Source organism: Chiloscyllium plagiosum, unplaced genomic scaffold, assembly GCF_037043375.1.
Source record: "Chiloscyllium plagiosum isolate Xiang-an unplaced genomic scaffold, Cpla_swu_hap1 HiC_scaffold_11, whole genome shotgun sequence".
NCBI lineage: Eukaryota > Metazoa > Chordata > Chondrichthyes > Orectolobiformes > Hemiscylliidae > Chiloscyllium > Chiloscyllium plagiosum.
Window position 1 is genome coordinate 24,000,741 of NW_028270149.1, and position 15,810 is coordinate 24,016,550.

At 43.6% G+C, this 15,810-nt stretch overlaps 1 protein-coding gene across 1 annotated transcript in view; it reads right to left on the bottom strand.

The window, feature by feature from the left end:
• LOC122557376 (tumor necrosis factor ligand superfamily member 13B) overlaps positions 1–15,810 on the bottom strand; it is a 43,594-nt gene that overhangs the window by 4,405 nt on the left and 23,379 nt on the right. Inside the window, exon 5 of the mRNA XM_043705020.2 lies at positions 10,959–11,109. Within this exon, the coding sequence (XP_043560955.1) occupies positions 10,959–11,109 (151 nt within the window). The remainder of the gene's footprint in view (positions 1–10,958; positions 11,110–15,810) is intronic.

The window sequence follows — 15,810 nt, forward strand, 5'->3', positions numbered from 1 at the left end:
AACAGCTCCACACTTTATCAACTCTAATTTTCCAGCATCTGCAGTCCTCACCATTTCCAAGATGGAGGAAAGAACCAGAGACTGAAGGCAGGAGAGTTTAAAAGGTAAGTAAAATGGTTTTGCTTTCTTTCCAGTCCATTGTGAAATGCTGCAGCATGAACTGTTACAGGTATATATCATGTGCCTAATAAAGCAAGTTATGATAATGTCATGATTGGAAGATGTAAGTACTTATTAAACAATTTGTTTGCTGGATTGTCCCTTCTATCAGCTGTCAAGCTGTCAAGTAAAAGATCAACATTGAAAATGTGGGAACACCTTCAGAATTTCCATCCAGTGTGCAGAAGCCAGTACCACTTATGACTAGCACAAGGGGACACAGCTTTAAATTGAGGGATGATAGACATAGGAGAAAGTGAGGTCAGCAGATGCTGGAGATCAGAGCTGAAAATGTGTTGCTGGAAAAGCGCAGCAGGTCAAGCAGCATCCAGGGAGCAGGAGAATCGACGTTTCGGGCATAAGCCCTTCTTCAGGAATGAGGAAAGTTTGTCCAGCAGGCTAAGATAAAAGGTAGGGAGGAGGGACTTGGGGGAGGGGCGTTGGAAATGTGATAGGTGGAAAGAGGTCAAGGTGAGGGTGATAGGTCAGACTGGGGTGGAGGCGGAGAGGTCAGGAAGTAGATTGCAGGTTAGGAAGGTGGTGCTGAATTCAATGGATTTGACTGAGACAAGGTGGGGGGAGGGGAAATGAGGAAACTGGTGAAATCCGAGTTCATCCCTTGTGGTTGGAGGGTTCCTAGGCGGAAGATGAGGCGCTCTTCCTCCAACCGTCGTGTTGTTGTGGTCTGCCGATGGAGGAGTCCAAAGACCTGCATATCCTTGGTGGAGTGGGAGGGGGAATTGAAGTGTTGAGCCACAGGGTGGTTGGGTTGGTTGGTCCGGGTGTCCCAAGGTGTTCTCTGAAACGCTCCGCAAGTAGGCGGCCTGTCTCCCCAATATAGAGGAGGCCACATCGGGTGCAGAGGATGCAATAGGTGATGTGTGTGGAGGTGCAGGTGAATCTGTGGTGGATATGGAAGTTTCCTTTGGGGCCTTGGAGGGAGGTGAGGGGGGAGGTGTGGGCGCAAGTCTTGCACCTCCTGCGGTTGCAGGGGAAGGTGCCGGGAGTGGAGGTTGGGTTTGTGGGGGGTGTGGATCTGACGAGGGAGTCACGGAGGGAGTGGTCTTTACGGAATGCTGATAGGGGAGGGAAATATATCCTTGGTGGTGGGGTCCGTTTGAAGGTGGCGGAAATGACGGCGGATGATGCGCTGTACATGGAGGTTGGTGGGGTGGTAGGTGAGGACCAGTGGGGTTCTGTCCTGGTTGTGGTTGGATGGGCGGGGCTCAAGGGCGGAGGAGCAGGAAGTGGAAGAGATGCGGTGGAGGGCATCGTCGACCACGTCGGGGGGGAAATTGCGGTCCTTGAAGAAGGAGGCCATCTGGGTTGTGCGTTTTTGGAACTGGTCCTCCTGGGAGCAGATGCGGCGGAGACGAAGGAATTGGGAGAATGGGATGGCGTTTTTACAGGGGGCAGGGTGGGAGGAGGTGTAGTCCAGGTAGCTGTGGGAGTCGGTCAGTTTGTAGTAGATGTCCGTGTTGATTCGGTTGCCTGTGATAGAAATAGAAAGGTCGAGGGATGAATCTGAGACTGTCCAGATGAATTTGAGGTCGGGGTGGAAGGTGTTGGTGAAGTGGATGAACTGTTCAACCTCCTCGTGGGAGCATGAGGCGGCGCCGATACAGTCATCGATGTAGCGGAGGAAAAGGTGGGGGGTGGGGCCAGTGTAGTTGCGGAAGATGGACTGTTCCACATATCCTACGAAGAGGCAGGCATAGCTGGGGCCCATGTGGGTGCCCATGGCTACTCCTTTCGTTTGGAGGAAGTGGGAGGATTGGAAAGATAAGTTGTTCAGGGTGAGGACCAGTTCAGTCAGTCGAAGGAGGGTGTCAGTGGAAGTGTACTGATCGGTACGGTGGGAAAGGAAGAAGCGGAGGGCTTTGAGTCCTTCGTGATGGGGGAAGGAGGTGTACAGGGACTGGATGTCCATGGTAAAAATAAGGCGTTGGGGACTGGGGAAGTGAAAATCATGGAGCAGGTGGAGGGCGTGGGTGGTGTCCCGAACGTAGGTGGGGAGTTCTTTTACAGGGGGCAGGGTGGGAGGAGGTGTAGTCCAGGTAGCTGTGGGAGTCGGAAAGGAGTAGCCATGGGCACCCGCATGGGCCCCAGCTATGCCTGCCTCTTCGTAGGATATGTGGAACAGTCCATCTTCCGCAACTACCCTGGCTCCACCCCCCACCTTTTCCTCCGCTGCATCGATGACTGTATCGGCGCCGCCTCGTGTTCCCACGAGGAGGTTGAACAGTTCATCCACTTCACCAACACCTTCCACCCCGACCTCAAATTCACCTGGACAGTCTCAGATTCCTCCCTCCCCTTCCTCGACCTTTCTTTTTCTACCTCAGGTGACCGAATCAACACGGACATCTACTACAAACCGACCGACTCCCACAGCTACCTGGACTACACCTCTTCCCACCCTGCCCCCTATAAAAACGCCATCCCATTCTCCCAATTCCTTCGTCTCCGCCGCATCTGCTCCCAGGAGGACCAGTTCCAAAAACGCACAACCCAGATGGCCTCCTTCTTCAAGGACCGCAATTCCCCCCGACGTGGTCGACGATGCCCTCCACCGCATCTCTTCCACTTCCCGCTCCTCCGCCCTTGAGCCCCGCCACTCCAACCACCACCAGGACAGAACCCCACTGCTCCTCACCTACCACCCCACCAATCTCCATGTACAGCGCATCATCCGCCGTCATTTCCGCCACCTCCAAACGGACCCCACCACCAAGGATATATTTCCCTCCCCTCCCCTATCAGCATTCCGTAAAGACCACTCCCTCCGTGACTCCCTCGTCAGATCCACACCCCCCACAAACCCAACCTCCACTCCCGGCACCTTCCCCTGCAACCGCAAGAGGTGCAAGACTTGCGCCCACACCTCCCCCCTTACCTCCCTCCAAGGCCCCAAAGGAAACTTCCATATCCGCCACAGATTCACCTGCACCTCCACACACACCATCTATTGCATCCTCTGCACCCGATGTGGCCTCCTCTATATTGGGGAGACAGGCCGCCTACTTGCGGAGCGTTTCAGAGAACACCTCTGGGACACCCGGACCAACCACCCTGTGGCTCAACACTTCAACTCCCCCTCTCACTCCACCAAGGATATGCAGGACTTTGGACTCCTCCATCGCCAGACCACAACAACACGATGGTTGGAGGAAGAGTGCTTCATCTTCCGCCTAGGAACCCTCCAACCACAAGGGATGAACTCGGATTTCACCAGTTTCCTCATTTCCCCTCCCCCCACCTTGTCTCAGTCAAATCCATCGAATTCAGCACCACCTTCCTAACCTGCAATCTTCTTCCTGACCTCTCCGCCTCCACCCCAGTCTGACCTATCACCCTCACCTTGACCTCTTTCCACCTATCACATTTCCAACGCCCCTCCCCCAAGTCCCTCCTCCCTACCTTTTATCTTAGCCTGCTGGACAAACTTTCCTCATTCCTGAAGAAGGGCTTATGCCTGAAACGTCGATTCTCCTGTTCCCTGGATGTTGCGTGACCTGCTGCGCTTTTCCAGCAACACATTTTCAGCCCAGGATGATAGATATAGGACAGATGTCAGCAGTAAGTTCTTTACTCAGAGAGTAGCAGAGGCATGGAATGCCCTGCCTGCAACAGTACATAGAACATAGAACATTACTGCGCAGTACAGGCCCTTCGGCCCTCGATGTTGCGCTGACCTGTCATACCAATCTGAAGCCCATCTAACCTACACTATTCCATGTACGTCCATATGCCTGTCCAATGACTACTTAAATGTACTTAAAGTTGGTGAATCTACAACTGTTGCAGGCAAGGCATTCCCTACCATTACTACTCTCTGAGTAAAGAAACTACCTCTGACATCTGTCCTATATCTATCACCCCTCAATTTAAAGCTATGACCCCTTGTGCTCGCCGTCACCATACTTGGAAAAAGGCTCTCCCTGTCCACCCTATCTAACCCTCTGGTTATCTTATATGTCACTATTAAGTCATCTCTCAACCTTCTTCTCTCTAACGAAAACAGACTCAAGTCCCTCAGCCTTTCCTCGTAAGACCTTCCCTCCATACCAGGCAACATCCTAGTAAATCTCCTCTGCACCCTTTCCAAAGCTTCCACATCCTTCTTATAATGCGGTGACCAGAATTGTACACAATACTCCAAGTGCAGCCGCACTAGAGTTTTGTACAGCTGTAGCATAACCTCATGGTTCCGGAACTCGATCCTTCTATTAATAAAAGCTAAAACACTGTATGCCTTCTTAACAACCCTGTCAACCTGGGTGGCAACTTTCAAGGATCTGTGTATCTGGACACCGAGATCTCTCTGCTCATCTACACTACCAAGAATCTTACCATTAGCCCAGTACTTTGCATTCCGGTTACTACGACCAAAGTGAATCACCTCATACTTGTCCGTATTAAACTCCATTTGCCACCTATCAGCCCAGCTCTGCAGCTTATCTATGTCTCTCTCTGTAACCTACAACATCTTTCGTCACTATCCACAACTCCACCGACCTTAGTATCGTCTGCAAATTTAGTAACACACCCTTCTACGCCCTCATCCAGGTAATGGACTCGCCAACTTTAAGGGCATTTAAATGGTCATTGGATAAACATATCAATGAGAATGGAATAGTGTAGAATAGATGGGCTTCAGATTGGTTTCACAGGTTGGTGCAACCTGTACTGACAGGCCTGTACTGCGCTATAATGTTCTGTGTTCTATATTCTCATTATCAGCTTGTGGATGGCAATATCAACAGAGGGGCCTGGGCCCCAATAATTATTAGAAAACACTGACATGCAAACTGAAGCCATGATTTGGAGATGTCAGTGTTGGACTGGGGTGTACAAAGTTACAAATCACACAACACCAGGTTATAGTCCATCACGTTTAATTGGAAGCACTAGCTTTCGGAGCACCGTTCCTTCAACCACCTGGTGAAGGAGCTGCGCACGAAAGCTAGTGCTTCCAATTAAACGTGATGGACTATAACCTGGTGTTGTGTGATTTGAAACTGGAGCCAGAATTTCTCAACAGTCATTAAATTCTGAAGTTTGGCAGTTAAACAATAATCCTGATGATATGTCCTAAACCTGAAATGTTAACTCTTGTCTCTTTCTCCAGATGTTGCCAGAGCTGCTGAGTATTTCCAGAAATTTCTGTTTTTTTTATTTTGCAACTTAATTGATAAAGTTGGTCAGGACTAAAGCTAAAATAGCAAGAAGAAAAGATTGGATCCACTGGGCTCGTACTCACTGGGATTTAGAAGAATGGGGGGGGGGGGGCGGTGGAATCTTATAAAAACATATTAAAATCCTGATGGGATGGATAAGTTAGATGCAGGAAGCATGTTCCTGATGTTGGGGTCTTTCAGAACTAGGGTCACACTCTAAAAATAACGGCCATTCAGGAAGGATTTTTTCACTCAGAGTTGTGAACTAGTGGAATTCTCTACAACAGAAAGCTGTTGGGGCCAGGTTATTAGATATATAAAAGAGGGAGTTGGACATGGTCCTTGCAGCTGAAGGGCTCAAGTGGTATGGAGAGGAAGTGGGAGTGGGAAACTGAGATTGCATGTTCAACCATGATTATATTGAATGGTGGTGCAGGCTCGAAGGGCCGAACGGCCTACTCCTGTGACTATTTTCTATGTTTCCAATCTCATTGTAGGATTCAATGGCATCATTTGCAAGAACGAAGTTGAACAAGTTCAGAAACACTGACTGAATTTCTTTTTATAAGATATAAAGCAAAGAAACAGGCCTCTCAGCTAATAAGTTCAGGATAGCTTTTAAGCTCCACTGAAACCAATTATTTTTATTTTTATTTTTCTTCATTTTGGATTGTGGACCAAAATGGGAAAAGGACTTATTTAAATCAAGGACTGTGAAAGGAATTGCTGCATTTTAAAAAAAGATTACTGGAAATCATTGTGAGTTGTGTTTACCCTGTTTCTTTTTTCAAGCAATGGGGATAATATTTGACATCAAAAACACTGTGGTTGAGTGTTCAAGGTAAGCTTCACCCAGAGACAGACTGTTGATTGGGTTTCAGTTGTGATGGTTAGAAGTCATCAGCATGACAACAACTCTCTGAGCTGGTGGGCAGATTGTGCTTGAACAACAGAGGCAGAAAGTCTCCAGGATAGCAGAGACAGCATCTCTTCTCCTCTTTCTGTGCAGTGAAGTAAACAAGAACTGAAAAGTTGATCATTTCTCCCATTATTTGCAATAAGCTGTTGCCTCTGACCAGTGACTCATCTGTGTCTTTGACAAAGAACTGAAAGCATCAGAAGAAAGATCGGAGGATGAAAAGAAGCAAAATGTTTCCCTAATACTTATCTCCCCATCCAGAATATCTATGTTGATTTATTTGTTTGTGTATTTCAACATTAGGGTTTGTGATGGGGATAGTACTTAAGAGGCAATTATCAGTTAATAAGTCATACTTTCATTTTCTGTGTTTAAAATTGATTTCTTTGTAATAAATAATAGTTTCTTGCTTATTCCACAAACCTGGACAGAATTTTATGTTATGCTGAGTCCACCATAAATGTAATCTTGGGGCTTTGAGTAAGTTAATTAAACCTTTAACTCTTCTGGTCCCCTGTACAATGGCAATGGAGTACTCCTTTTCTTCTTCTAACCCTATCAGCGTAACCCTCTATTCCCCTTTCCCTGATATAATTACCTAACTACCCTGTAAACACATCCCGATTAAATCACTTACTCGGGCTGGAATCCACCGGCACAGGCCAATGCTCTGAGCTTGTACACAATTCCCACCACACCAGAATGTGGAATTTACGTTCAATTAGTAAGTCTGGAATGTAAAGCTACTTTTAATAATCGTGACCATGGAGGTATCATTGATTATTATAAAACCCCACTTGGTTAACAAATATCCTCTAAGAAGTAAAGTCTGTCATCCTTACCTGTGCTCAAATCCAATCTACACTAATGTGACTGACTGTTAACTTCCCTTTGAGATTGTCTAATAGGCAGCTCACTTTAAGGAAAATAAGAATGGACAACAAATGATGACCTCACCAGTAACACCCAGGTCCTATAAAAGCATAAAAAAGCTCCCTGTGTTGGCAAGTTCCACATTCTCTCTGAAACTCAAAAAACATAAGTTTGAAGCAGAGTCTTTGAGACTGATTTTTATATTATTTTTCAATCATTTAAATGGTCCTTCCACCTCATATCAGTATAATCAGATCAAAAACACTGAATGCGGTGGGCTCATTAGGAACATTTCAAATGGCAAACAATAACAAAGAAATTTGTTTATCCCAAGTAGAACCTTTCTGACCTAATCATGAGCTTCAAAATTTGATGCCATCTTTTCATTGTTTCTTGAGATTGTGGGCAAGTAACCAAAAGATATGAATTGTTTTATTCCTAAACCAGTCATTGATTCTCTGAATTCTTTTGCTGCTGTCTGGGCTAGCATTAATTGCCCATTCCTAGTTGCCTTTGAGAAGGTGGTGGTATGCTGTCTTCTTGAACCACTGCAATCTATTTTCTGTTGACCCAGAACAGGAGTTTGATCTAGCAGTACTGAAGGAACAGTGATATAGTTACAAGTCAGAATGGTAAGTAACTTCATGGAAAACCTGCAGGTGCTGGGTATTCCCACGTGTCTGCAGCTTTTGTCCTTCTTGATGAGAGTGGCCATTGGTTTGGATGATGCTGTCTATGAAGCCTTGGTGAATTTCCGCACTGCATCTTATAGATGGTACACACTGCTACTGAGTATTGATGGTGGCGAGAGAGAATGGTTAAAGATGTGCTGCTAATTAAGTGGGCTGCTATGTCCTGGATAGAGTCAAGATTCTGGAATGCTTTTGGAGTTGCACTTATCTAAACAAGTGTGAAGTATTTCATCATACTTCTGACTTGTTTCTTGTAGATAGTGGACAGGCTTTTTGAGTTAGGAGGTGAGTTACTTGTTGCAGGTTTTCTTGCCTCTGATCTGCTGTTCCAGCAAGAATATTATGGCAAATTTAGTTCAGCATCTAGTCAATGGTAACAATTATTGACATAACATGTGAACCTTGATCTGATTGTATTTCTTTTGGTAATCCGTTACTTGTAAGTAGTTGAACTAACATCTCTACTACAATTTTTGTAGTAATGTTTTCCAAAGCCACTATTTTAAGGAATCTTGTTGACACATCGATAATTGTTAAAAGAATCTGTTTCCCTATGGTGGCCCTCAGGTTAAATCACCACCAGTTGTCTCTCTCTAGTGAGAGAGCAGCTCTATGGTCTCGTAAGACTGTGGCAACTTGATTTGTATCACAATCTGTAACACTATGGCATACCAATTCCCTCGCACCTTCACAGCAATTAAGTTTGGAGATGGAAGTATTGTTGAATATGGAAAAGTGGAAAGTAGAATGATATTCCAGCAGCAACACCAGCTCTTTAACAAGACAATTTGTGAAATTCAGTGCAAGACTATCAATCTGCAAACAGTAAAAAGCAGCAGACTACTGATAGTGGTCTCACAACTAATGGAACAATCCAAAGTTCTGCAACCTACTCCACATTTACTTCAGAATGAAGGTGTGTATTTAGACAAGAGTTTCTATAAACATTACATCTTCAACATTAATTGCAATACGTGAATGCCTAAGATAAGCTAGGGTGTGTGCAAGCGTCTTCAGCTGAAAATGTGAGATGAGTAATCCACTTGCCTCCTCCCAAAGCCTCCATTCTCCTAAAGTCTAGTCAAAGCTCTTTACTTTTCATGCACTATACAGTGGACCTTGACATCGTTTAGGCTGTTGTATTGAATACCTGTTTCTCAGATCTAAGCTCCTCTCCTAGTAAAGCTAAAAAATTTTTCAAATGCGTAGGCATGTCCTATCCTCAAAAAAGTGGAAATCTTACCAATTCAATTCCTTGCCTACCAGCAAAAGCAACATATTGCAGAATCTAAAAATGCTGGAAATCTCACGGTGGCACAGTGGTTAGCACTGCTGCCTCACAGCACCAGAGATCCGGGTTCAATTCCCGCCTCAGGCGACTGACTGTGTGGAGTTTGCACATTCTCCCCGTGTCTGCGTGGGTTTCCCCCAGGTGTTCCGGTTTCCTCCCACAGTCCAAAGATGTGCAGGGTCAGGTGAATTGGCCATGCTAAATTGCCCGTAGTGTTAGGTAAGGGGTAAATGTAGGGTTATGGGTGGGTTGTGCTTCGGCGGGTCGGTGTGGACTTGTTGGGCCGAAGGGCCTGTTTCCACACTGTAAAGTAATCTAATCTAATCTAAAATCTTTAAAAAGGTCAGGCAGCATCTGTAGAGAGAGGAACAGTTAATATTTCAAACCAAACCATTTTTCTCGCAATTGGTAATGTTAGAGATGTACCAGGAGTCAAGCAAGTAAAGAGGCTGGGAAAGAAAGGCAGGAGATAAGTACAAAAAGGAAAGTCTGTGATAATGTAGAAGGAGAAAAAATGAAATGACAAAGGGATAAGGGTGGAAGGCAAAATAAAATAACAAGAGAGACAGACAAGCGGAAATGTAAACTGGAAAAGCTGAATCACCATCAACAAAATTTAGTCAAATGAATTTGCGTGGAAGTTACAATCTGAAGTTGTTGAATTCAGTGACGAGCTGTGAACTGCCTGTAAACTGTTCCTTAAGTTTATGTTGAGCTTCACTGGACCTTTTGTATGAAGCTGTGGACAGAGTGTTCAGAACACAGTTGAGGCACAGAATTAAAATGACAGACATTCAGAAGTTTGGGATCATACTTATGAGCTAAACAGACATTTCTGCAAAGTGCTTATTCACAATATGCACTCTAACCGCCACAGCTATCATGCACTTTCTCCTATCCTCCTGTAAAGACTTTATTCCATTCACCCAGTTTCTCTTCTTCTGTCATATCTATTCTGACTATGCTACCTTCTTCACCAGTGCTTCCAAATGTCTTCCTTTTTCACAAACTGAGGGTTCTCCAACACGGTTGATAGCTAGGATCTTTGACTGTATCTGTTCTATTTTCCACACTTTCATCCTATACCTCCTCATGCAATAGCCTCTACGTTCATTGGCATGTAACATTAATTCTATTTCTCTCACCACAGATAATGCATGACCTCCTGAGTATTTCTAGCATTTTGTTTTCATTTGCCTATTCACCTCCTTGACTATCACGCAAACTAGGAGGCAAGGATGCTCATGTTAAATTGATGCAAATGGATTTCATCTCCCAGAGTGTAATAAAAGTCTGAATTCTCTACCTCAGAGAATTGTGGAGGCTAGGTCACTGAAAGACATTGTAGATAGAATTGTGAAATATTGAGGTTTTGAGGGTTATGATGATCTGGCAAGAAAGAGGATCAAAGTCTGGGCAGATCAGCCATGATATTGTTGAACAGTGGAGCAGGCTTGAGGCTCCACATGCTTTACTTTTGCTCTGACTTAGAGTCACAGAGTCGTAGAGATGTACAGCATGAAAACAGACCTTTCGTCCAACTGGTCCATGTCAACCAGACATCCTAAATTAATCTAATCCCATTTGCCAACACTTGGCCCATATCCCTCTAAACCCTGCCTATTAATATACCCAACTTAAATGTTGTAATTGTACCAGCCTCCACCACTTCCTCTGGCAGTTCATTCTATACATGTACCACCCTCTGCATGAAAAAGTTGCCCCTTAGGTTCCTTTTAAATCTTTCCCCTCGCTTATATTCTTATGTACTCAGCATTCCAAAAAATAATATTTAGCTTTGATGGATACATTTTATGATATACTGTGTATGGTTCTAGTCTTACCAGCGGTGAAACAGGTATTACTGGGTGAGCTGTTTGGCATGTTTTGAATGCAGCGAAATAGCGTCAATACAGGTCGTTCATTCCCAACCACATTAGCCTTCCTTCTCTGGACTACATGACCCATGGCCATGCAGTTATCATAGTACAGAACCTGTGAAATGAACAGCCATGACAGAATCAGAATACAAATACTAAATATGCATTGTTAGGTGAAGTAACAAACTTGGGGATGCTCACATTTGGCTGACATTAGAACATGATAAATATAGTCACTGATGTTTCTTTACAGAAATGTACTAACATCCTGTTGTCAGGCATGATCACTGATGTAATTTGTAACATGTGGAATTTAAATAACTTGATTAAAAAATTCTCCTACGGAATTGAATGTTAGGAGAATTAGCATTCATGTTTTTTTCTTGTTGGTAACTCTGGCAATACTGATGCTGTATGCTTCAAGGCACTGTTTGCTAATTAGATCTGTTGGGGTTGCTAATTACAATGGGTGTAATTATATTTTTTTAATTACAGTAGGCAGGGTTAGGAATTACTAATTGCAATAAGTAGAGCTGTTGATTGCTAATTACAATTGGGGTGGTTGAAAGGTTGCTATAATGTTATTGATTGAATTATTAATTTGAATACACATGGTTACAGTTGGTTAATTAGAGTAAGGAAGGTAAGGGTTTTGTTAATGATTGGAATGTGGAAGTGTAGGAGGAGTTGCTGAAGATCAGAGTTAATTAAAGTAGTTGGAGAATTGGGGTTGGAGTAGGGGGTTGGGAGTTGTTAATTAAAGTAAGTGCTGCTGAATTTGTTATTTGAACACATTATTAATTGAAGGTATTATTCAGAGCCAGTCAAATGATATAAACCAGTATCATTACGGCAACTGTGAAGTCATAGGCGATGTGTCATTATTACTGAACTAAACAATTAACATGATTGAATGTGTATGTTTTTTGTTTGCTTTGTGCATTAGAGTAATTACAGTTCCCTAAATAGATGCTGTAAGTTCTTGTTAAGAGAACATTAGAATTCACTATATCAAGTTACTGACATTGCAGAGTACATCCATATTAATGTAAAAACAAGAGTTGTTTTGCTGAGTAGATGGGAGCTATGTTCAGGTATGCCTTTTCTCGTAGCAGTGTCTCTCACAGGAGGAACCATTGTGAAGAAACTCAACACGTGCTCATGATATGATGTAAACTACCTACTGATAATTATACTTTCTCAAACTGTCTGATCTTTACATTTTACATTCTTTGTTAGTTGCTGCATCTTTATTGTTGTTAGCCAGTTAACGTTGTACAGATGGCCTCAGTCAATCCTTAAGCCATTTAGCTGATATCATCTCTATTCACAGAAAGGAAAAAGCAAGCCAAATTGCATTTAATTCGCAGTAATTCTGTTCTGATTCTGACAGCTTAACTACATTTTAGAATAGGAACAGTGAGTCCTTTTTGAAAATGACAACCTGAAAACAAAGTTTAATTCACATTTTTTGTTTAAAACACTGCTGAATGGGAGCTCCATATGCCAGTCTACTTCCATTTGTAAAGCTCTTATGTTTCTTTTGGGGATTTAAATTGTAATAAAGATTATTACATTGTCATTGTAAACTAACTTATCACATACCCTGTAGATGTTCAGCCATTCTTCTACCTAACAGGTTCATCTGTCATCTCAGTTTTGTTTCTTTTTGGTTATAATTTATTTTATTAGCTAATTACACTATTTAAATCTTTCACCTAATTTCAATTTCCCTATCACTTTTCCCCCAAACTACAATCCCATTTGATTAAAATTCACAGTCTATCCGAAAAGAAAATCCTCTGCTTTGGGGGGCTATGGTAACAGACCAGCAATTCCAATGTCAGACTTGGAGAAGTGCAGACTGGAGTTGTATGCCAGGACCATGAAGACTCCTAACCATGATACACTCCGTTGGACTTGTCTGGGATATTGAATTTCTAATTGACAATTTCCCACGTCTGGAATTCTCCAAAACAGTTCATTGTAGTCAAAATCTTCGAACAGTTCTGACTCAGTAAAGCTAGTAATTATACAGGAAAAATTAGAGGATTAGAAACTTCCAGGTAACTATTAAACATCTGGCTCGATATTGAAACGTCCCCAACTTCTTACACCTCTCCCCCTCCCTCCAAACACTGCTCAGCCCAGATCCCCATCCAACATGATTCCCAACCCTCCCCCAGATCCAATACCCCACTAATGACCTGACTCTCTGGCTGCTGGCCCAATCCCTCACCTCTTACCTTCTGGGAACTGACATGCCCTTGCTTCCAGAATGTGCGCGCATCCTCCACTCTTCCCCCAGACCCATAGAAACATAGAAAACAGAAGCAGGCCATTTAGTCCTTGGAGCCTTTTTCCCCATTCAATATGATTGTGGCTGGGCATTTAACTCAGTACTCTCTTCCCACTTTCTCCCCATGTCCTTTGACCCCTTAAGAGCTAGATCTAACTCATTCTTGAAACATGCAATGTTTTGGCTTCAACCACTTTCTGTAGCAGAGACTTCCACAAGCTCACCTCTGTCAGCATGAAAGAATTTCTCCTCATCTTAGTTCTAGATTGCCCATCCCCGAACTTTAGACTGTGACCCCTGGTTCTGGACTCATTGGTCATCAGGAACATGCTTGCTGCATTTACTCTGTCTAATCCTGCTAGGATTTCATAGGTTTCTATAAGATCCCCTCTTTTGAATCTCCAATGAATAAGACTATAAGAATAAAGTCCTAATTGATCCAGTCTCCCTACATACATCAGCTCTGCCATCCCAGGTTTCAGTCTGGTAAACCTTTATTGCACTCTCTCCAGAGCCAGAACATCCTTCCTCAGATAAACGGACCAAAACATACTCCAGGAGTTGTCTCATCAAAGTCCTGTATATCTGCAGCAAAACATCCCTCCTCCCATTCTCAAATCCTCTTACTATGAAGGCTAACATATCATTCATCTTTTTTACTGCTTGCTGCACCTGCATGCTAACTTTCAGTGACTGCTGTACAGGGACATCCTGGTCTCAGTGCACCTCCCTTTTTCCCAATTTATTACCATTCAGTTTCCTGTTTTTGCTACCAAATAGGTAACCTCACATTCATTCCATCTATGTATTGTTGGTAGATAGAAGATGGAAGATAGCGGTCAGAGATTAGTGTCTTAATTTAACAGATTAGAGCCTGACATACTTCATATTATAATGCATACGCAATAAACAGAATTCTAACAAACCCTAAATCTGAATCTGAGGACATAGAACATAGAACGTTACAGCGCAATACAGGCCATTTCGGCCCTTAATGTTGTGCTGACCTGTGAAATTAATCTGATCCCCACCTAACCTATACCGTTCCGTTATTATCCATATGTCTGTCCAATGCCCATTTAAATGCCCTTAACGTCAGCGTGTCTATTACTGTTGCAGGCAGGCCATTCCACACCTCTACTACTCTCTGAGTAAAGAAACTACCCCTGATATCTGTCCTAAATCTATCGCCCCTCAATTTGAAGCTATGTCCCCTCATGTTAGCCTTCACCATCCAAGGAAAAAGGCTCTCGCTGTCCACCCTATCTAAGCCTCTGATTATCTTATATGTCTCGATTAAGTCACCTCTTAGCCTTCTTCTCTCCAACAAAAACAGCCTGATCCCTCTGCCTTTCCTTCTGTACCAGGCAACATCCTAGTAAATCTCCTCTGAACACTTTCCAAAACTTCCACATCCTTCCTTTAATGCGGCGACCAGAACTGCAATACTCGATGTGCAGTCTTACCAGTGTCTTGAACAGTTGAAGCATGACCTCATGGCTCTAAAACTCAATCCCCCTACCAATAAACACCAACACACCATATACCTTCTTAACAACCCTATCAATCTGGGTGGCAACTTTCAGGGATTTATGCACCTGGACATCGAGATCTCTCTGTTCATGTACACTGCCAAGAATTTTACCATTAGCCCAGGACTCTGCTTTCCTGTTACTTCTTCTGAAGTGAACTACCTCACACTTTTCCGCATTAAACTCCATTTGCCACTTCTTAGCCCAGTTCTGCATCTTACTTATGTCCCTCTGTAACCCACAACATGCTTCGGCACTATCCACAACTCTGCCTACTTTAATGTCATCCGCAAATTTACTAACCCATCCTTCTAAGCCCATATCCAGATCATTTATAAAAATGACAAACAGGAGTGGCCCCAAAACAGATCCTTGCGGTACACCACTGGTAACTGAGCTCCAGGATGAACATTTCCCATCAACCACCACCTCTGTCCTCTTTCAGCTGGCCAATTTCTAATCCAAATCACTAAATCACCTTCAATCCCGAAACTGTGTTTTGTGCAATAGCCTACCTTGCAGAACCTTTACAAACGCCTTACTGAAATCCATATACACCATATCAACTACTTTACCTTCATCCACCTGTTTTGTCACCTTCTCGAAGAACTCAATGAGGTTAGTGAAGCACGACCTACCCTTCACGTAACTGTGTTGACTATCCCTAATCAAATTATTCCTTTCCAGATGATTATAAATCCTATTTCTTATAACCTTTCCCAACACCTCACCCACAACCGGAGTTAGGCTCACTGGCCTATAATTACCAGGGTTGTCCCGACTCCCCTTCTTAAACAAGGGAACAACATTTGCTATCCTCCAGTCTTCTGGCACTACTCCTGATGAAAATGATGACATAAGGATCACAGTCAAAGGCTCTGATATCTCCTCCCTGGCTCCCCAGAGAATCCAAGGATAAATTCCATCTGACCCAGGGGGTCTTATCTATTTTCAGATCTTCCAAAATTGCTAAAACTTCCTCTTT